Here is a 23,255-nt window from a genome sequence, read left to right as displayed (position 1 = left end):
CGTGGCAAACGGCAGACAGGTTAAGACAGATGACCGCCTCCTCTCGCTTTGCCGTCAATTTGACATTTTTGTGGCTATTTAGTGACGGCTTGGCGTCAAAAGCCGCCTGCACTGGAGTAAATTCTTTCCTAATCCAGCTATTGTGGTGGGCTTAAGTGGGTGCAGGGCGAAAAGGAGACCCCTCTCAGGGGAAAAAAAAATCGAGGCTGGGCGTCCAAAGCGGGCTTTTGAAAGACCGGGCAAAGAATAGGACTTAAATATATATAATATATATATATATATATATATAACATAAAGTTAAACTGCCCCCTGTGGTTGTAGTTGTGAATCCCCTTTACAGCATCATTTCTTTTTTTGCAAAAATATTCTTGTGGACTGACGAGATAAAATTTGAACGTTTTGGGAAGGTTCTGCGGCTCGTTACATGTGGCGGAAAAATGATAGCATTTGATCAACCATATTGGTGGCAATGTCATGATCTGGGGCTGCTATGCTAAGTCGGGACATGGACGAAACTTGCTGTGATTAATCAAAACAACTGCTGTTTTCCAGAAAATACTGCAGGCATCAGTTGGTGCCTTCAAACTCAAGCGCTCTTGAATTGTGCAGCAGGACGAGGACCCAAAAAGTCAAAGTCTGGCCTTAAATCCAGTTCAGATGCCGCGGTGTGACATTGACCGCCATTCATACACAAAAAGTCCCCTATATATATATATATATATATAACTGAAATAATTACGTGAAGAAAAGTAGACCAACATTGGAAAGCAGTAATTGCACTTATTTAAGTTATTGTGAAATATTAACTCATTCACTGCCATTGACGGAAAAAGACGTCAAATGATGCATTTTTGGGGTGGCAGTGAATGTGTTAAAATTGATGTGATGATCAGGAAGGGGGCACTGTACAGAAAATGGCTTTGCCACATAACAGAATAAACATTTTGATATTTTGTTGTAATAAAATTATTTGTGCGGTTTTTGTTTGTTAGGGCTGAGTCTTGTGTGTGTGTAATGTGCTGCAACAACCCAATGGATGCCCCATTTCAAGCAGACTGCATGGATCATTAACCGTAATGGCAACTGAGGATTGAGAATTCATTGTGCGTTCTTTGTTGCCACACAAACACAAATCTCAAGACCACAAAATGTGGCTAAACGTATCTCGTATCCATTCATGATGCGTTAAGTATGCAGATGAAAAAGATGCTTTCCCCACTTCAACCCGCTAAAGATATTCCGGGACGGTCTCAAATCCATTTTCAATTCCACGCCGGCGCACGCCTCGGCCCCGGACAATCGATCGTTCAATTCTGGCTGACCCGGGCCCGATGGCGAGCGAACAGCAGGTACACAGGTGCCGATTGTAATATCAGCGGCCTACCAGGCGCGCTGGCATCCGTAAGCAGGCCTATCCATCAGGCGGCGGTGTCGCCTTTGACACGGGGTGTCGACGGCAGCCGAGGGGAATAAATGATGGAGCGAGGGGATCAATCAAAAGGGGGGGGCAGCATCCCAGTCAAATCCAGAGACAAGGCATGATGGAGGGTCTTGGCTCAGGTGCGACCAAAGTGGGGGCAGCGTCTCTTTGTGTGAAGGTGCTCGGCGGTTTGAGTTGAAGCGTGTGCGGTTGGAAGCCGATTGGAGTCAAACTTGTTTACTAGTGAAGCACTCGAAAGCGAGACATTAGTCATCATTAGGTGGCAAGATGACCACAAAAACAAGCCTTAGTGCACAATTGGCTTTACGTGGACTGTCCGACCTGCTTACCGCTCGCTCGAGTGATTTATCAGCCTGATTCTGAAACTTTCTAGTAGGGCCCGACCGATATGCGTTATTTGAGGCCGATGCTGATACCGAGTTTTGGCAGAAAAAAAAAATACTGATTACCGATTCATCTGCCTCTAATTTATTAAAAATATATATAATACAAATACTGACAGCTAAGGCTGTTTGAAAGTACTATATAAATTAAGATGACTTGGCTACACACTTAACATGAGTACAGAAGAAAGTTGCGATTGAATTCTATTAAAATAACTCGTTTTTCACACATTGGGAAGAATTATCTCATCTGTGGGTATGTGTTCCCACAAGATTTATGTGTGGATATTCGTTATTTGAAGGAAAAACACTCCCGAAGTCGACGCTAACTTCCTGTTAGCATTCGCTAACTTCCTGTTAGGGCTAGGCTACCGACATTTTCTAAACAAAGAATGTTTTGTATTTAAATAAACAGTGGACGTAATTCTTAACGTTGTGTGTTTACACTTACGGTTAACGCCAACTGTGGTGTCATTAAAAAAACTTAAAGGATGCTTAGGGACAACAGAATAACATACGCTCACAATTGCTAGTTGCTAATGCTACGAAAGCAAAATGGTGCATTCAGGGCACTTTCACAGCGTCGGAAACTTTGGTTTTTCTTTGATAATGTTTTAAGGGGGAAATAATTGGCCTTTTGGCCCAATTGGCCGATTGTTTTGACTGATGTTTGAAGGCCAATAATCGGCCGATTATAATCGCCGGCCGATTAATCGGTCGGGCCCTACTTTCTAGTGTACAGTATAGGAGAAACAAAGAAGATATGCAGGGACGCACATAATTGGTGCACAAGTGCACATTGAAAAGAGCACGAGATTCAGAGCATCAGATTCGGTTGGGGTTGGAGGGGGGGGGGTGTTTCCTCAGGCTCATTGATAATGACATACCTGCGCGGCCTGTCCGTTAGCCCGATAGCACAAACTACTTAGGCTCTAACTGGAAAATCAATAGGCTGCTCGCTCAGAGACCATGCCTCTTTGTGATTGGCAGCCGCGGAGGTGGGGGTGTGGGCGAGGGGGTTCACGAAGGGGAAGAGCGGTCCCGCTTTTGGGTAATGATCGGCTCGCTCTTTTTTTTTTTACGAAACACTCGGCTGATTTTCTCCGAGCGAGCGAGCGAGCATCAATCCAAACGCGGCGGCTTACCCCGGGTAGCCGTCACCGCCCCGCTAATTAGGCTTAGCAATGTCTTCTCAATGGGGGGGGGGGGGTCTTACTGGAAAGCTGACCTTCAAGGAAATGTACACCAACGCTTTGAAATACACGGTTTGGTGTACGACAAAAATGACTTTTTAACCAATTACAGTACAACCTACCAAAGTGTGGAACAACCAGTCCATGATTTAAAATTCCTGAAGAAATTGCTAGTTTGCCATTTGGAATGTTCATGCCCCCAATTTGGAAGAGAATCCGCCGCGGTGTATCCGCCAATCTCAAGCAACTTTCCATCATACAGTTATCTTGACAAAACGCATCCTCACTTCCTCATTGAGTCGCCATTGGAAGCCTCTAAGAGGGGCTGTGCAACAACACATGCAATATTGATGCCTTGCGTTGAAGCAGGGAGTGCTGCTGCTGCTGCTCCAAAACACACACACGCACGTACGCGCACGCACACACTGAAGCATCTATCTGCCGAGCAGATGCTTCGCCCCGTCCGCCAATTAGTCGCCCGCGATGATTTTTCTTTTTGGAGCGAGCAGCTGCCACGAGAGAAGGAACATCCTTAACACTTGACGTCGAGGATGTCTGTTTACATGTCTGATGCGTTTGTATTCGGAGCTCATGGGAGGGAAAGGGGATGGAGGTTGGGGGGGGGGGGGGGGGGGGTCGCATTTGCCCCCCCATAATTGTAGTCATAACACTAACACGATGTTCAGTAGATAATATCTTGTGTATGTTTTGGGAACAAATCTGGCCTTGGAGGAGGTTGTAGTCATCGTAAATGTATACACAGTAGCTTGACGACCACCTGGAGGGGAAATGTGGGGGGAAAATGGTTGCACTGCAAAAAGGCAATTCAACCAAGCTATCTTGCCTTTTCAACCACAGACTTTCTTCTGGCTTCTCATTGGCTAAAATGAACTCATACGGTTATACAGTATAGCACAGGATGTAACAATAATGGCAATATATCGTGATATTGCGATATTAAATTTGCCACAATATATCATTGTTGTCATGTCACGTTATTAACTCTTTGACTGCCAAAAACGTTTAATGGCGTATGCTAAAATCCTAATGAATGCCGCCATAAACGTTAATTGACGTTTACTAAGTTTTTTTTTTTTTTTTTTCCCCCTCAATGGGCAGTGCAATGCCTTGTGCAGCACTGCCTGCTCAATGGGTTGTGGAATCTAAAACACCCGCAAACTATGGCCAGCAGATGGCAGCATTGTATCTCTTTTCAATGGGCTCACGGTACATGAAATTACAATGAAACACAACTGATATGATGAAATTTAACGTTTTCAAGGATGACGTGAATGATCAAAGCCTTTGTCACATTAAATCGAATTCACAGAGCATCAATAAACAAAAAAAAAAGTGTCTAAGTCACTGTTGTGCAAAAAATGTATCTTTGTATCTTGTATTTTTTTTAAAGTATGAGCTCTTTTTTTTTTTTTTTTTTTTTTTTTTAATTAATATCGTCAACCTCCCCACAATATCATCATAATTATTGTATGGTGATGTTTGGATATAATGACATCCTTATACAGCACCACTCGTTTGGCATGCAGAATGCAGTTAACAATTTTGGGTGGAATTCTATTTTTGGTGAGTGAAAACAGGAAGTATTTCAAGCCCAGCCTAGTTTTTGCTCAACCTTTTGGAAGGTCTAATCATCTTTAAATCTGCTTTTTATAACAGAAGTGGCAACTGTATCTCATACAATTATTATCCATGTCAATTATATTAGTTTAAAAGTGTGTTTAAAGACCTTAAAAAGCGTTAATGCTGTTTATAAAAAAACAAAAAAACAAAAAACTATATCACTGATTTAATGTATCATGGTGGTGGTCTGGAACACAAACCTCGTGATGGAGGGTGGGATTACTGTATTTGAAAAAAAAAAAAAAGCTTTTAAACAGCTTTAACTTGGATCAACATCAATATTTTTCTTTTATTGTTTTTCAAACGGCCGCCCATATCAGACATGAGCTCAACGTCGCGCGGCAGACTGTGGATCTCACAAGTAGCATCTGGACGAGCGCAAGACCAGAACAGATCCGTTATGTCTTTATAGAAGCCCCCCGGCTTTGTGTCACCATATATTACGCTAAGCTACGGTTAGCGTGTCCTTCATAATATTTGGACACTTCCTCTCCACCCCGTGCCGATTTATTCCTCTGGAGCTCCGTGCGAGATAATAAACAGTCGCACACCCACGCGATTTCGCCACACCCCCCCACCACCAAGAGTATTCCTCGTATTCCGACATTTTACTGTCCACATTAGGACATCGAGCTGCTACTCTCGACAAATATGGAAGTTAAAATGGTCACCGGACGAGATGTTGAAAAATCCCAAAGAGATTTCAGCTTGCAAACTACAGAAAATCAGAAGGTCGCAAGGGCCACATAATGTTATGAAGAGAAATTGTGTTTAGTAATAAAAATTGCACAAATAATTTATTTGTGCTTTTACATATTTAGAAAAGTGCTACAGTATATAAACCAATTTATTTGTAATATGGCAGTAGTCTTATTATAGTTTGGGGAATTTTTCATTTTAGTTAGTTTTTATTAGTTTTCAGGGTGGTTCTGTTAGTTTAGTTCTTCAAAAATGCATAGTTTTAGTGTAGTTTGTTAGTTTCAGTATTAGTATTAGTTTTTTTAAATGTATATTACTTGTGTGCAATATTTAAAAAACAGCATGGGAGTGACATCATCTGAAGGTGCTTTTCTATTGGCTGCTGCTAGATGACGTCACTTCTGTGTGACATACTTTCAAACGTCATTATTACGGTTTATATCAAGAATAAATTACTAAAAATCACATTTAAAATCATCCCCAAAGGCTCATACATTAAATTAATTGCCAATAAAATAAAGGACATTTTTGCTAGAATTACAGTTAGTTTTGTAAACATAAAATGTAGTTTCAATTAGTTTTCGTTTTTATTTTATTTTGTTAAATTATTTTTGGAATTTTTGTTTTAGTTATTTTGTTAGTTTTAGTTACTTTGACCTTCTCCAACCATTTTTGCTTTTGTTATTTTATTTGAAATGAGTCAAATGCCATTTTTAGCATATGCTGCGAGCCACTGAAAAATGGACGGCGGGCCGCAAATGGCCCCCGGGCCGTTGTACATTTAATACATTACAAGTCAGATCTCCGTCGCCACTGCAAATCAATCAAGAATGCTCTTCCAATGCTTAAGTCTTATGGCATTATTAAAAAAAAAAAAAAAAAAAAAAAATCATGATGAAGTCCAGAGTGTGTGTAGAAAAGGAGAGATAATTAATCTTTGCCTTTTTTCTGACATCTCTGCGGCTTTAAGTGGAGAAAGCGCTCTCACAGCTGGCCACTCGCTCGCGATCTTCGCAACGTTCTGCTTCGCGTTGGCGCTATTCTTAGATCTGACGACCAAATGCAGTCTGCATTGTCAAAAAAAAAAAAATGCGCGTGAAAATAAAGAAAGCATAACGTTACAGTATATTTTTCCCCTCGACTGCGAAATCTCATCGTGACATTTTCCACACGGCAAAAAACAGCAGGGCAGCAGCTGGCGCTTGACCTATATTTCATATTTCAATCATTACAATTTGCGTGTTCTTCGTCAAAAACGTCGGACGGAAGTGCCAGTGAGGTATAAGCGCCACTGCGTTCGTCATCGTACGTGAGAAATATAGCCATGAGTGAGTCGTCCCCCCCCGGTGGAGATGCATTGTGGTTGTCTGCAGTCATATAGAAGTCGATGGACGAAGTGTATGCGTACGTCTTCATGTATGTGCGTGTATCACATCAGCTACACGCAGCACGTGTGCATTTCCCGAGTGCAACAACACGAGGTCCTGTTACAAAGCAGGAAAAAAAAAAGCTGCAGAGTGACTAACGTGCAGACCACATTTGAAATGTATAAATACAAATAGTTGGTCAAAGTAAATATGTAGAAATTAATTTAGGCTGATGATGTCGGAGTACCAGAGGCACATTTACATGTAATTCCAATGCAATAGAAATCTTAAAAGTTAAATTTGAAATAGGCCTAAAAACACGTACGTAAAAAAAACATAACTAAATTAAAGTGACAATGTGTAAAAAAAATGTTGACATCTAGTGGTGAACTAATAGAATGCAACCACCTAAGTTCAAAGCATTTGGAAGCATACACGCGACGGTGCCACAGAGAGTCCACATTTTGCAAGCAGACCACCAATTACTACACAAGTTTGTCTCCTTTGGGTATCCATAGCAGAAAGATAGCGGAGAAACATGTCAGCCTCCTGTAAGGTGCGGTGCGACCCATGTCATATAATTAGCCATTACTAGACTTACAATTATATATATTTTTTTTTTAAATGTATACGTTGATATGATAGAACATTTTTTGGGCATATTATTGAAGTTTTTTTTTTTTTTTTTTAATAAATGTACATTGAAAAATTCAACACACTTTGTCTTTAAAGAGTAACAAAATGTCCATTTTAAAATATGGATACAATCAATCAGAAATAATCTTGTAGCTAAGATATCCATAGTATGATTAAAACATGTACAGCACATTTTTTTCCCTTTGATTTTTACTTTTCAATTTGTAGTATACAATACACTTAGGCTTCTTAGTTTTAGAACAATTTGTATTGTGAAAAACAAATTCAAGCAAATTGTTAACCTTTATGTGCAATAAGCAGTTTTTTTCTTCTCACATCAGAATGTTAACTTTGCATAATGTTACCATAGCTAAAAAAATATTAAATTTAATTTGTAACAAATTAAACTGCAGGCCGGGTTTTTTGCTGAACACTTGTGCCTTCCATACTGTATTTAATGTTGCTCATGATGGTGTTCTTCGACAAGTGCAATTTTTTTTAGGTGGCTCGTGGGTAAAATATTTGTGAATCACTGTAATATGCTAATAATTAATTTTGTAAAAGTCAAAAAGAATGTTGCATTTCTGCTTTTATTTAAAGCCCCATGCAGCAAAAATAGAAACTTAATAAAATATCAGAAAAGAAAAAGTCATTTTTTTTCTCTTTTATTATTTTCCCCCAAAGCACTAACCTAGTAATAAATGATTTTTTATTTTTTTTTAAGTGCTCCAAAGGAGGTCTGACAGTGGGCATGCTTGAAGGTGCACGCTTGGACCAACTTGCGTTCTGTTTGTCTCTCTCTCTTTTTTTTTCTGTCGCTCGCCCTCATCCAGCCGCGTCTGCCGCGCGCTGATTGGCTGCGCGGGGGCCCCCGGCCGCCTTCACTTTTTTTGCCCGAGGAGCACGCCGGACCTGGTTCACTCTCGCTCCGGAGCGCCATTCATAAAAGTGCGCCGAGGAGGACGAGCAAGGATGAGCGAGCCGCGGCGCCCGAGTCGGACTTTGTAAAAGCCGATAAGCGGGGAGTGCAGGGAACTTTTTTGGTTTGTTTTGTTGTTGTTTTTTCGGCTCTGCGTTTCGCGTTTCTTCCCCCACCCCACCGGTCAGCGTTGGATCCGTCGGCCTACTGCGACTCCCCGGCGTACGGCCCGGACCTGTGCCCCAACATGATCGCCACGCAGGCCAAGCTGGTGTACCAGCTGAACAAGTACCACGGCGAGCGGTGCCAGGCGCGCAAGGCCGCCATCGCCAAGACCATCCGCGAGGTGTGCAAGGTGGTGTCGGACGTGCTGAAGGAGGTGGAGGTGCAGGAGCCGCGCTTCATCAGCTCGCTGAGCGAGATCGACGCGCGCTACGAGGGCATGGAGGTGACGTCGCCCAACGAGTTCGAGGTGGTGCTCTACCTCAACCAGATGGGCGTGTTCAACTTCGTGGACGACGGCTCGCTGCCCGGCTGCGCCGTGCTCAAGCTGAGCGACGGCCGCAAGCGCAGCATGTCGCTGTGGGTGGAGTTCATCACCGCCTCGGGCTACCTGTCGGCGCGCAAGATCCGCTCGCGCTTCCAGACGCTGGTGGCGCAGGCGGTGGACAAGTGCAGCTACCGCGACGTGGTCAAGATGGTGGCGGACACCAGCGAGGTGCGCCTGCGCATCCGCGAGCGCTACGTGGTGCAGATCACGCCCGCCTTCAAGTGCACGGGCATCTGGCCGCGCAGCGCGGCGCAGTGGCCCGCCGCGCACATCCCCTGGCCGGGGCCCAACCGCGTGGCCGAGGTCAAGGCGGAGGGCTTCAACCTGCTCTCCAAGGAGTGCTACTCGCTCAGCGGCAAGCAGAGCTCGGCCGAGAGCGACGCCTGGGTGCTGCAGTTCAGCGAGGCCGAGAACCGGCTGCTGATGGCCGGCTGCCGCAAGAAGTGCCTGTCGGTGCTCAAGACGCTGCGCGACCGCCACCTGGAGCTGCCGGGCCAGCCGCTCAACAGCTACCACATGAAGACGCTGCTGCTGTACGAGTGCGAGAAGCACCCGCGGGAGGCCGACTGGGACGAGGCGTGCCTGGGCGACCGGCTCAACGGCATCCTGCTGCAGCTCATCTCCTGCCTGCAGTGCCGGCGCTGCCCGCACTACTTCCTGCCCAACCTGGACCTCTTTCAGGGGAAGCCGCACTCGGCCCTGGAGGCGGCCGCCAAGCAGACGTGGAGGCTGGCCAGGGAGATCCTCACCAACGCCAAGAGCTTGGACAAGTTGTAGGGGGGGAAAAAAAAAATGGCGAGAGAGAGCGAGAGAGGAGGAAAAAAATGCTTCGACTCCCGGCTCTCCTTTTCTTTTGCCGGCTGAATGTGACGTTAAAAAAGAAAAAAAAAAAAACATCGACACCATTTTGGGGGGTTTGGAGCAAAAAAAAAAAAAGGTGCAGCGGAAGATTTCAGGAAAAACAAAAAGGTACATTTGCTCTCCTTTTTAAATGTTCTCACCAAGTGAAGAAGAAGAAGAAGGAACTTTTATTTAAAAATGCAATGAAAGCAACGTGCCAAGTTGGTTTTCTTAGGGGGGGGAAGAAAAAAAAACAGCAAGAAATGTTAATAAAATGTTGGGAGTTTAAAATAGGCCTTGTGGCGTGTTTTTAAATTTATTTTATGCAGGGGACAGAAAAAGACTCATTTATTTTTATTTTAAATTCAACTTAAAGCTTTAAACAGCACAAAAAAATGTAAAACGTGTAATTAATTTGCAAACGTTTTCAAAGCATCATTTCAAAAAGTGATATATGCCACGTGTTAACTTCTCGATCAGCATTTCTTAATGTGAGGACGACCCTTAAAACATATTTGAATGCACGTGACCACATAGCGGAACCAAAAGGGCCACCTGTAGCTCCACAAAAGTGCCATCAAACGTGGACTGTCAAAATTCTAGTCATGCCATTTTTTTAATGTAATGTTATTTCGTTATATTTTTCAATCAGCTTTCGGTGATACCATTTTTTTTTTTTTTTTCCATTGACTAAAAAAAATATCTGGACAATTTAATTCTGTAAATGTGAAGCATTTCTACATTTATAATATATACCACGTATTATATGTCTAAAACGTCTTTGTTTCTAAAATAAAAACAAGCTACAAAGTGATAACATTTGAATTGACGCGATTTCTCCGCTTACCTTTGGATCGATGGCCTTGAACGCCGGCTCGTCCTCGTCCACCTCGAAGTAGAGCTCGGAGGCGGTGATGGACACGGTTCCTCGCACCACCGCGGCCGGAGCCACCAGCTGGGCCGCCGTGCTCACGTTCACCGGGCCTGCTGGTGCGGATGCGCGTGCGCGCGCACACACCGGCAAATGTCAGGAGGAGGCAAAGTTAAAATAAAATAAAATTAAAAAAAATAAAAATAAAATATAGCCTGCTAAAAATGTAAAGGACATGCAAGTGTCGCGTAATTAATTACTAATTATTAATTAATTAGGCAAATTCAAAAATTAAAGTAGAAACGAATAAGGAAAGAAAAGTCTCCACATGGCCCGTTCATATTTATTTATTTTTTTTGTAATTTGCAATGACTTTTGATCCATTTCAACTTGATCGTTTGTGACAATTGGAGTGTTAAACCACACACACACACGACGAATTTGCATAAATGCATAAACAAATATAATCGTTCAAAGCCAGTGGAAATCTGATTTTAAAACGTCACCATAATCCCACTGTACATTATTTTTTTTAATAGAGTCCACCGTATAAAGGGATTACCATACAATCGGATTACCAGACTATATTTAATTAACAGTATTTTGATGGGAAAAGACGACAAAATAGCATCAAGTTGGATTTTCTGGGATATTAATTCCTAATCTATAGTACGAAGTAAATGTTTTACTTGAAAGTGTCTTAAAACACACGCATGCGCGCGATGAGACCAAATTTTAAAAAAAAATAATAATAAAAAAAATTGTTTTTTTGTTGTTTTTTTAAATACATGTACCAATTTAATGTTTTCATCTTCTGGTAGCATATTCCAAGTTCCTGTCTAATATTTGTAGCCTGTCATGCAGCTAACCTATATACAAATATAGGCCAATTGTTTTAGGTTAGTGACGAAATGACAGGGTCAAAAAATTAGGAACACACGCTTCAAGTATAAACTACTGCATGTGGCACCCTGCAGTTTCTTTTATGGTACTGTGAGTTTTTTTTTTTTTTTTTTTTTTATATTTTGATTCTCTTGAATGTCATGAGAGGGTCAAAACATTAGGAACAGCACTTGAAGCAAATGGAAATGCAAGATGGAAGAACCACTAGCAACTACAATTGACAGCCTCCATTTCTTTACTTTTAAGAGCTGGTCAGATTATTAGGAACACTTGTCATAATAAAAATAGTGAACTTGAAATTCATAGGCGTAGAGACGACCTGCACCATGTAACCCAACCTGGCACCCTCAAATGTATTTATTTTTCATGGATTTTAATATTTTGGTTATTTTATTAAGTAGCTCCACGTGGGACAAAATATCTCATGAAATTAAAAAACAAAACCTACTGTTTAATATTTTGGCTGCCTTAGCTAACTGAGATGGTCAAAATATTAGGAACATCCCTCAGAATGAGTTATGAGCGAGAAAGCTGCCTGTGAAGAGAACAACCACATGCAGCCCTTCTCCTTTGTTATGGTTTTCGTACCGGTGAAGTTTTCCAGCTCCTTCTCCTCCAGAGACGACAGCGTGTCGTCGTCGCCGTCCAGCGAGGCGTCGCTCTCACAGTTCTGCTGTGCCACGGCCGGACTCTTGATGGACCGCTTGCCTTTCAGCACGTCTTCCTCAGACACTGCATGACAACCAGAGGACACCCGGGAATGCAGTATGCTTCCGTTTAAAAAAAAACCAAAAAAAAAACGCTCCTCTCATTTTTAACACCAAGTACCACCTTTAAAAAAAAAAAAAAAAAATGTTCAGCTCTCCCACTACAACCATAATGATTATTAGAATATCGTTAATGTAGTATGGCATCAGGGTTCAATGAAAACAACCGTTTATTCCAAAAAAAAAAAGATTAATTTAAAGTAGGGCTGGGCAATAAATCGAATTAATTCGATACATCGTCATTTTAAAAAAATCGAATCGTTGAAAATTTGCTAAATCGTGAAATCGAGTTTTGCCTTCTGGATTATTAAAAGTTGTTGTTCTTATGTTCTGTTACATCCAAAGGCTTTTATGTGTTGTAATTTTGCACAAGACGTTCACAATAGCTACCAACTACTTAATTGTGGCATTTAAGCACAAACTATGAACGATAAGTTTATGTTAAAACTGATCTCGAATCAGTATACGTTACTGGTGTCTCAACATTTTGCACAGCAATTATTTTTGAATAAATGAAACCTTTAAATAAACATTTGTTGGATTTATTAGATGAAAATCGATTAAAATCGGAATCGTCCTGGATGGCTGCAAAAATCAGGATTTTATTTTTTGGCCATATCGCCCAGCCCTAATTTAAAGTTATATGTACAGTTTCAAAATTAATATGCACTTAAAAAAAAAAAAAAAAAAAAAAAAAAAGTCTGCTTAATGATCAAATTTTAAAAAATGTACTAAAATATGTACAAGCAGTTGCTAAAGATTAAAAGTACTTAAAAGTTAAATACAACTGAACTGTGCTGAAGAGGGGAAAAAAAAACCAGCAAATTGAATTTAATGTTTCACTGCAATTCATATTGCTTTCTATGCTGTGATTTGGATTTGAGTGATTGGAACTACACCACACTTTTGGTTCACAATGTTTTGTACATGAAAGTGTTGGACCGGACAACCACAGAACTATAGAAAATACTCTTGACTTTTACTCACATTACAGACAAAAAATAAATAAATAATACAATCATAAAAACTCCGCCAAATGAAAAATACAAGAGCTCCTTCTACATTGTCGTCTAGCATACAGGAAGTGAAGCCGTTAGTCGATGAGGAGCAAGACTGAAGTCTCCGTTGACTCATAAGAGGGACGCCGGGATGCTGAAATTGAAATCTCGCGATCACGACGCGTGTGACGTCGCTCACATTTGCAAGCAGCCGGCAACAGTAGCTTTCTAACATGTGACAGTTTGGACGTTAGCAACTAGTGATGCAAATCTCTAAAACTAAGCTTTAGTAAATATGTTGCTGTGAAGGTGCACCAACATGCGACGAATTTCCCTCCACGGCCAAAAATGCTGCAAATAGTCGTCAACGGGTTGGCACAATGCCCGACGAACGTTCAGTGACGCACAAAAGGTGGAAATGTGCAAATAAATGAGAAAATTAGAGCTGAGCTGTTGTGACAGGCTGCCAACTCAAAGGCAGTCGTCTCTTTTCCCTGGAAGGATATAATTGGACGGTTAACTTCACATATTTGCCATTAAAAGGTAAACGTTGTTGAAGGAGTTAGGTCAATGGTTCACATGTTTTACCGTCAAACTATTTAAATGTCAATTAAAATTAAATGAGATTTGGGGGGAAAAATAGGAAAACAAAAAAAAAAATTAAGTTGGTGTTTGACATGTTTCACTGTAAAATTAAAATTCAATACAAAAAAACCCCAACTTTAATTAAAACATTTACAGAAAAATAGTATTATACAAAACTTACAGGACTGTCTCAGAAAATTTGAATATTGTGATAAAGTCCTTTATTTTCTGTAATGCAAATAAATAAGCAAATATGCCATAGATTCTCAACTAAAATACTGCACGCCTTTTATTGTTTTAATATTCCTGATTATGGCTTCTTTTTTTTTAACTTGTTCTAAGGAAATATTCTAATATTTTGAGATCGGATATTTGAGTTTTCTTAAGCTGTAAGCCATAATCAGAAATATTAAAATAATAAAAGGCTTGCAATATTTCAGTTGATTTGTAATGAATCCAGAAAGTATGACATTGTTTTTTTTAATTGCATGACAGAAAATAAAGAACTTTATTACAATATTCAAATTTTCTGAGACAGTCCTGTATAAAGAAAAAACTGAACACAAAATAAAAAAAAAAAAAGTTCAACATTTAAACTAAAATAAAGAACCCAATCAAAATACAATTTAAAAAAAAAACATACAAACAAATACAAGTTAATGATAAAATAAATCTAAATAAAAAGTGAAAACTATCTGCTTGCTCTCAGGTTACAGCAATAACATTGCGGGAGGAATTACAATTGAAAAATCGTAGTCAGTCAAACTAGAACAAAAAAAAAAAAAAAATGTCAGAAAAAGCTTACCAGAACAGCTGAAGTTTATTTGGGCGTAATCATATCTTCCATTTCACATCAGTTTGAATATGATTGGTTCATTCTTAACACGACCGCAACTCCAGTTATAAGACGGTGTGTACACTTGTGCAACCACATCATCTCAGTTGTTTACTTTTACTTCCCCTGCCGAAAAGATTTCGAAAAATTGGGATTTTGGTGGCAATGCTAGAAAAATTTTGAAATGATAAAATATCTAGGTTATCAATTTTTATGTCACAAAACCCTAGCATTCGAAAAGGGGGTGTGTAGACTTTTTATATCCACGGTATGTTGGATCTACCAAAGCAATAGATTAGCCTGCGCTGAAACAGGACTAACATGACAACACAAACGCGCTAAACATTCCCGCCGCGCATGCACACAAACATGATGACGCGGCTTCTGTGTGTGTGTGCGTGTGTGTGTAGTCCTTTTGAATCCAGTCAGTCAGCGAAACGTTGTTGTGTTGTCTTCTATCAACACCTGAAGGTGGATCAAGTCGAGTCAAAGAAAAAAAAAAAAAATGCACAGCTGCGACGTAGGTCTTTGAAGAAAAAAAAAAAAAAAAATCTCTTGTCATGGAAAATATGCAGCCGGCTGATATTTCGAATGCTCTTCCTGTAATTAGGCCTCCCTGGAGGATTCCTTAGTTAGCAGTGCTGAAATTACTACCAGTGCCCCCTCCAGCCCTAATACGTACCACATGACTGTGTGTTCACACCGGGCCAGTGGGCATGAAAGATGGGGTGGGGGGGGGGGGGGTGGTACTCCAAAACAGAGATGGATTTCAAATTGGACACTTTTCACTTGAAAACGCGCCGCCAACCCAATCCCAATTTTGCCCTTCGTTGCAAACAACCGCATGCTAACGTCACAATTTAGTAGCATTGCGTACAAAAAAACGGAATGCACCGGTACTTTAAAACTATATTGCATAAATGTGTTCAGAATAAGTAATTCCCCCAGATTACAATACAAGCGCATTCAAAAATTTTAATTGCAGTATTAACATATTTAATAGTCATCCATACAGTGCTCATATTGAAATCTATTCAAGTGTTTCATGAGTTTCTACATCAAGAATTAGAAGTTAAAAAAAAATTGGAAGTTAAATAGAATCAAACTAAAGTGAAAAAAGAACATTTTAAATCAAACAAATTATACAAAAAAATAAGTGGGGAATGTAAAATATTAAACAAAATTAAAAATTTGAATTAAAAAAAAAAATCAAAGACAACTTATTTTTATAAAATGTTTGAAAAGTCTTAAATTACAATATACATTTGTTAAATTTCTAAATCACACGTAGGGAAAACAAAAAAAAAATCTTAATGCAAGACAAAATAAATTAAAAAAAAAAATTAATAAAAAAAAAAAAATCAATTACACAATACTATAAAAGGGTGCTCGTGCACCGTACCACAGTTTGTGTGACATGGTTTATTTATTCAATAAAATTAAGTGGAAAAAGAAAAATTTAAATCATATCATACAAAAAAAAAATAAGTGGGGAATGTAAAATATTAAATAAAATTAAAAATTACAATAAAAAAAAAAAATCAAAGATAAATAACTTATTTTTATAAAATGTTTTAAAAAAAAAGTCTTAAATTACAATATATTTGTTAAATTTTTAAATCACACGTGGGGAAAACAAAAAAAAAAATCTCAATGCAAGACAAAACAAATAAAAACAAAAAAATAAATATATATTTTTTTAAATCTGAAAAAAAATCAATTCCAAAATACTATAAAAGGGTGCTCGTGCACCATACCACAATTTGTGTAACACGGTTTACAATCAAATTACAGTCATAAGTTTTGTCTTCATGGTTAGCAGCTGTATGGGCGTTTATTTATGACGATTTTGGGTTATGTTGATCCGAATGAGCTGGCAACAATTAATCTGGAAAATCATAATCCAGTTGACATTGATCAGCGCTAGCGTTGGTATTAGCTTAAGTCTTTGTTTTTAGTATAAAATACATTTAAGATATGCAATTACTCTATGGGATATTTATATCTGAACATTCACAAAATCAAGTCTTTACTTTTACAAATACTCAATGGATGTTTAATTTTAATGACAATAAATAAAGTATATTTCGGTTGTTTTTCGGATTTAAAAACACGAAAAGCATTTTGAAAATTGTTGGACCATTTTTTTTAAATTAACAAAAATTCTGAATGGCAAAAAAAAACAAAAAAAACTAAAGAGGCTATAATAAAAAATATAGATTTATGACCCAAAAAACGATCTCGACGATAACCAAGTTATAAATAGCCTGCACCGACGGTCCCCCCATTACGCGGCATAAGCGGCTAACTCTCCACTTTTTCTTGGTCGAGCGATTAAATTGTCTAAAACGAGCCTTTCGATGACCAGAACAGAGACATTAGTCTTCAGGACCACCCCCCTTCGGCCGTGGCGAGGTGGTACTTTCCAGACGTAAACAGCCAACTCGGATTTACCGGCAGTCAAGCGACCATCTTGGCATGCCATGAATGACGACAGTTGTTTGTAACGCGGAAATCCCGCTCGCTCAAAAAAAAACAAAAAAAACTGAAGTGAGGTCCATCCCTATCCTTCTGATAGGAAACAAGAGGGTGCGTTTCTTTTCGCCAACACCACCCCCTCCCTTTGCGTGCGATGTAGATAATTGCAGCCAGATATGACCTTTGCGCTCCGTGCTTGGAAACCGGGGCCCGACGTTCTCATCTCCAGTCGCGCTTCCGCAACAAATGTCAGGTCGGCGAAAACAAGACGAAAGGTTACATCGGAGGGGGAAAAAAAAAAAAAAAGTCAGTTATTTTAATGATATATTCCCCGCAGGACGAGAGGTAGCGTATTTTTACTCCTCCGATGTTGCTGTTGATGACGGAAAGGCAGAACAAAAAGGAGCTGGCCACATTTTGACATCGATGGAAATCATATGGAGGGAGCAACACCTGCTGTGGGTACTCCATGGTGCTTTTTTTTTTTCTTCTTCTTTATTAATAAAGGCTTGGGAGACTTTTGAAGCCAGTAGCAGCCTCTTGGTCTGATAGATGTGGTTAATCCAGGCAACAATGGCAGAACCTGATGGGTCAAAAACCTCAAATGCAAGACAAAGGACTCTAAAAAGTGAGGTTGTTTTCAGGAATTTGAATATTTGAATTTTGAATTTTGATCAATTTTCCACTAAGTGTAAATCCAAAAATCAATGCTGTCTACCGAAAGTGATCCATTCCATCTAAAAATTTAAAAATGATTGTTAAATGTGTAACTGATGTCCTTTTTCTGCTTTTTGCATAATGAATACCAATTTGAAATGAACATTTTACAAGTGTTTTATTGTACAGAAACGTATCGCTGTCACACCAGAAAATCTTTAATATTCTTTTTTTTTTTTTTGTAGCCAATTTATATTGTCTTTTTATTATTACCATTTGTTTTATGTTGCACCATAGGACCCAAACAAATGTAATGCTTGTGAATTAGCATAACAACACAAAGCAATTAATTACAGTTCAGGTGCTTTTTGTGTCCTTATACCAAATTTACTCACTACGGAACTACTAATACCATTTAAAAAAAAAAAAAAAAGTGATGTGTTTAGAATTATGTAATAGTTTAACAATAGGTTGATGGCTTTATTTAGTCATTTCCTTTGTGCACATGTATCAAATTGTATTCCTGCCATTTCCCCTCGTCCTTCTTCTGCTATTTACGGCAGGAATTGGCGCAGTAATACTATTATGAAATTGAATAATAATAATAATAATAATAATAATAAAAACTACACTAATAATGACTTTCTGCTGCCTTTCCCTGTCCCTTTTTCAGCTATTTGTGGCATACTGTGATGAAATACTCATTCAATAATCTCACAGAGTAACTCCACCCACACCAAATGACTCCACCCATGACCTGGAAGCCAGGCAAGGCAAGCCATTTTCAAGCAGCCAGATTACACGAGCAAATCAAAACCAAAAGGTAAGCAGAGCTGCATTGATTTTGGATGGCCAGATTACAACAGTTGTCCACATGGGGCACTATTTGGGTTTGGTGATGTATCTGCTTCATGCACCACATGCACATAATATCTGCACACAAATTGACAAAGTGTAACGTGGCAGCTTAGCGATGAAGTGCTTCCTCCACCAGTGAAAATAAAAGCTGTTTTGTGGGGCAGCCCTTGTCTCGTGAAAGTGAGCCAAGGTTGGTCACAAACATATTAAGACACCTTGGAAACCATTTTAAATTGTAAAAAAAAAAAAAAATATACACCTTAAAGTTGGTAACCAGGAGCCACCATTATTCCCAAATGCATATTCAGAAAATAAAAAGGGAATGGAAATGTTACTTACCATTGATACCCGCCACTGTTTTGTAGCAAAGGAACAGAGAAATAAACGTTTTACAACACGTCTGCCACTCAGATCACATCACGCGAGTTCAATTTGATACCTGCCGCTAACGGCATAGCAGCAAAAAGCCGACTCACCGTGCTCGCCGGCGGCCTTGAGCGTGGCCTCCGAGTGGGTGGATCCCAACGGGTTCCTGACGAAGCGGCGACGCCGTCTTAAGTCGTCCTCCCAGTTGTCCAGGCGCCAGAACTCCCTGGGCCGGCTGCAGAGAGACGGCCAGAGGTACGAGCACATGTGTTAGCAATTACCCAGCCAGCGTGCTACGGGCTCGGGCCCCGGCATGAGCGCTCGGGCCGGGCCCCATAAAGCCGCCATTGTTGTGTCTTTGTAAACAGTAGTTAAAATAAATAAAATAAAATAAAATAAAATAAAATAAAATAAAATAAAATAAAATAAAATAAAATAAAATAAAATAAAATAAAATAAAATAAAATAAAATAAAATAAAATAAAAAGCCCATGTATTAGCATTAACTTTCAAGTACAATACATAAAATCTTTAGGAACTGGAAAACAAAATCGGAAATTTAAGTGCAGTAGTTATTTATTTATTTATTATGGAAGCGTCTTGCATTCACTTGGGGAAAAAAAAAACAAAAAAAAAACTGTTTTTCGGACAAATTTTTTGGGGGAGCTTTGTTTTATTTTTTTGTCATAAAAAAAATATTCCGAAAAACAGGAAAAAAAAAAATACTCAGTAAAACATGGGGGAAAACAGGGGGGGGGGGGGATTATTTATCTGTACGTATAACATATAGTTTATACAGTAGTCTTCTTGCGAGGTGGGAATAACAAAATGGCCGCCCTATGACTTCAACGACTTGCGCTGGCGTATATGGGCTATTGGCTATCCAGTCACATATACTGTACAGGTCAGTGGTCTGCAACAAGTCACTTGGAGTTCAGAGGTTCACACAAAAAAAAAAAAAAAAAACTTAAAAAAAAAAAAAAAAAAACTCCGAAAAACAGAAGTCAGTGCTTTGTTTTTCTGAATAATTTTTTTTCCCCTGTTTTTTGGAATATTTTTCTCTCTCTCTTTTTTTTTTTTTTAATGTCCCCCCCACCCTTTTTTTTAATTCCGTTTTTTTGGAATATTTTTTTTTATGACAGAAAAAATAATCAGTAAAACAGAAAAATAAAAAAATTACACAAAAAAAACAAAGCTCCCCAAAAAATTAGTCAGAATTTATTTATTTTTTTCAAATTAATGCAATATGCTTCCGTAATTTATTTATGTATTCATTTATTTATTTGCTTACAACTTAAAATACATGTAACCTAATGGGGTTTTTTTTATTTCCACTTGTACGATACTGAATAATGCTAAAAAGTCAGCCCCTCCCCATTTTTTACCTATACATCATGATGAATGGAAAACTAACTGTATGGAACAAAAAAACGAAAACGTCGGTTATTTTGCAAACTAGTCATATGTGGAGTGTGTGTGTTGTTGGTGTGCAGGGCGACAATGTTTATGGTTTTAGCGGCGCGGCGGCTGATGGAAGGAAACCCCGGCGTGCTTTATGCTCCAGCTGGGGCCGCCTCACAAATCTTCCTCTCTAATGGCAACGATCACACTGCGGCCTTTAAAAGAGCTTTGCGGGAGAGAATGACGACAATTTCTCCAAAACGGGCCTCTTAAAACCAAAACGTCTGCTTGGGAGTTTAACAAGGAATCATCACGCATCAGCTTTAGCTTATGGATAAAACTATTAAGGTCGCCACCAAGGCCAGAATGTTAACGCAAGTCAGATAGAAATCGTGAAGTTTTGGACAAGCACTACAAAAAAATTGTATAAATGAATATCAAATCTCATTTCAGGGTTTACCTCACCAAAAAGTCAGAAACTCTCTATTACTACGCTGTCACTACAAAACCAAATGCATCAGAGTAGCCTTATTTGAGATTGCAGTGCTTCCTTGACATACAAGTAGAATTAATTCTGTGACCAGGCTTGTATCTTAAAAAAACATGCATATCTCAAATCAAATTTCCTTATTTAAATGAATGGAAATGGCAGCCCCACAATAAAATGTTTGCGTTTTTAAGAATGAAAAATAGTCTAATAAATAATAAATAACAAAAAAAATAATGGAATGCGTCATAATTTAATGCTGCAATTCAATTTATTGTGCTGCTCCTTCTGGTGTGCCCGTCTTTATCATCGGGAGGTAGCATAATGTAAAGTCATGCAGACATAAATGAATAAGAATATACTTTTTTCCTAATTCTATGGTAAGATACTGTACTGGTCATTTTTTTCCACAGATTTTTACAGAGGATAAAGAATATATGCCTATGAGGATTGTTATATTATCTACCTCAAATTGTTACGAAACAGTTTACGCTCAAATACGAATTGCCTCTAAAACTGCGGCTATCGATGCTAAGCATTAGCATGCTATTGGTGTTTCTAATCGTTCGTTAGCATAAAATTATTTAACACCAGCCATTTGCACTCATTAAAAACCTGGAGTGCCAGCGATTTTTGAGCATTTTGACTGATAGTATGACCATGTTCCATGATTATTTTACGGTACTCATATCTCATGAAATCCCACGTCTGGTCACTCATATCTCAAAGCAACCTCTTTAATTTAACTCATTCACTCCCAGCCATTTTCACATTTCACAATCCCGTTCGCTCCCGGCTGTTTTACTGGATTTTGACTGATTTTGCAAGTCCCACAGAATATTGTGTTCAATTGCTATAAGAGCATGGAACCTACCAAAAGAAAGATTAAAGTCTCTTCTTTCATCAGGGAAAAAAAAAAAAAAAGTATGTTTCTATCCGTTTCCGTTTTGCAGCAATTAGCATTAGAAGAGAGCTAAGTTTCATCAGTTTTCACAAATGTATTTAAAATTGTAAGTACTTTAGCTTTTTTTCTAGATGGCCCTGGTTGATCTCCTTTGCTCTGCTGCCACCTGCTGGCCGTTTGTGTAAAAACTACCATTTCTGCAACCGTTCTTTGCAGTTGAGAGGCATCAAAGCTTTCTGTATTCTCTAGCATAAAAAAACCCCCAAACAAAAACGTATAAATACGTCTTTGGGACACTTAGAACATAAAAAAAAAACGTATTTACACGTTATTGGGAGCAAATGAGTTAACTGGCAACCCGTCCAGGCTCTACCCCACTTCTCTCGCCAGTCACTATTTTGGGTCTTCATCCTTTCATGTGCGTCCCCGCAGTGTTGTGTTTGTCTGCGATAGTGCGCGCACTTCATCATTCTGCCTGCGATGGCGTTCATGTAAGGAAAATAATTATTGAGCTCCGGATCAGGACACAACATGTCTCTCGTATCCCGAAAGGAGGTCGTGGTGGGGTGGTTGTCCTATATGCGCCTCGCACAATGCACATTAATCCATCAGGAGGGTGAAGTGGTGAGCTGGTGTAATTAGTCATCGGAAGGATGGTGAAGTATGTTGGGGGGGCACCTCTGCCAGTGTCGGGCGAGGAGGGGGTGACGATGGGGGTCCTTAATGACGGCGGCGCGTGAAAGATACCTCGACCGCTCGCGCTTCCGCAAAGGCGATAAATTATTCAGCGCTCGTTCATCCCGCTCGGGCGTGTCCTTGGCGCGATTTACTGCCACGCCAGCGCCGCGCTTCAAAATAACAACAATTAAAATAACAAAGGGGGGGGGGGGGGGGGGGGGCGACGTGCGGCGGATCACGCGGACCACTTTTGTGTAATTACTAATTAGTGCGCTCGTAAAAAGCAAGGTGGACAGCTCTCTCGTTAAGTCGCTGGGTCTAAATATAGCGCGGGGAGGGGCTGATTTATACGTTTAGCACTGATATCGTAGAACAGTACATAACAGGACGTAAAAAAAGTGTTTTGAGATACACGAAATGCTACCACCGAAGGGAACGCGTGATAAGAAACCACAGCCAGATTCTTGTCTCTGATCCGGCAGATCAAATTGAATCAATAATGCACAGAGATAAAAATTACATACAAACGGTGCCGGATGTCACCTCCTTGACCACAGTACAAAACTGTCTTCCAAAACAACCAACGCTTCAGACCATATTTCCGTTTGTATTGATGAACACAAGATGAAGAGAGAAGCAAATTAATTATCCGTACAGACTCAAGACGTGTGGCAAAATACCCTCAGAACAGAACCGCCATATTTCAAACGATTTCATCTTATATTCTGGGGTTGGATCCCAAAACCGCAGACACAAATAAGATTTGAACAATTTATTCACATCGAGAGGCGTCGAACA

General features: G+C 39.6%; 2 protein-coding genes across 11 annotated transcripts in view; one reads left to right on the top strand and one right to left on the bottom strand.

The window, feature by feature from the left end:
- lrba (LPS-responsive vesicle trafficking, beach and anchor containing) overlaps positions 1–23,255 on the bottom strand; it is a 200,085-nt gene that overhangs the window by 78,776 nt on the left and 98,054 nt on the right. For 5 of the 10 annotated variants that reach the window (XM_077523686.1, XM_077523683.1, XM_077523692.1 and 2 more), the window contains 4 exons: positions 19,098–19,222; positions 18,961–18,975; positions 12,032–12,175; positions 10,517–10,656 (listed from right to left, as the gene is read on the bottom strand). In XM_077523686.1, coding sequence (XP_077379812.1) covers positions 10,517–10,656; positions 12,032–12,175; positions 18,961–18,975; positions 19,098–19,222 — 424 coding nt within the window. The remainder of the gene's footprint in view (positions 1–10,516; positions 10,657–12,031; positions 12,176–18,960; positions 18,976–19,097; positions 19,223–23,255) is intronic. The other 5 variants (XM_077523684.1, XM_077523689.1, XM_077523690.1 and 2 more) reach the window with 3 other exon arrangements.
- On the top strand, positions 8,254–9,608 carry mab21l2 (mab-21-like 2). The gene has a single exon (XM_077524439.1). The coding sequence runs from the start codon at positions 8,527–8,529 to the stop codon at positions 9,604–9,606; it is 1,080 nt and encodes a 359-aa protein (XP_077380565.1). The 5' UTR covers positions 8,254–8,526; the 3' UTR covers positions 9,607–9,608.

Source organism: Festucalex cinctus, chromosome 6 (genome assembly GCF_051991245.1).
Source record: "Festucalex cinctus isolate MCC-2025b chromosome 6, RoL_Fcin_1.0, whole genome shotgun sequence".
Classification (NCBI taxonomy): domain Eukaryota; kingdom Metazoa; phylum Chordata; class Actinopteri; order Syngnathiformes; family Syngnathidae; genus Festucalex; species Festucalex cinctus.
The sequence above is the reverse complement of the archived record's forward strand: the minus strand, read 5'-3'. Positions and strand labels throughout refer to the sequence as shown.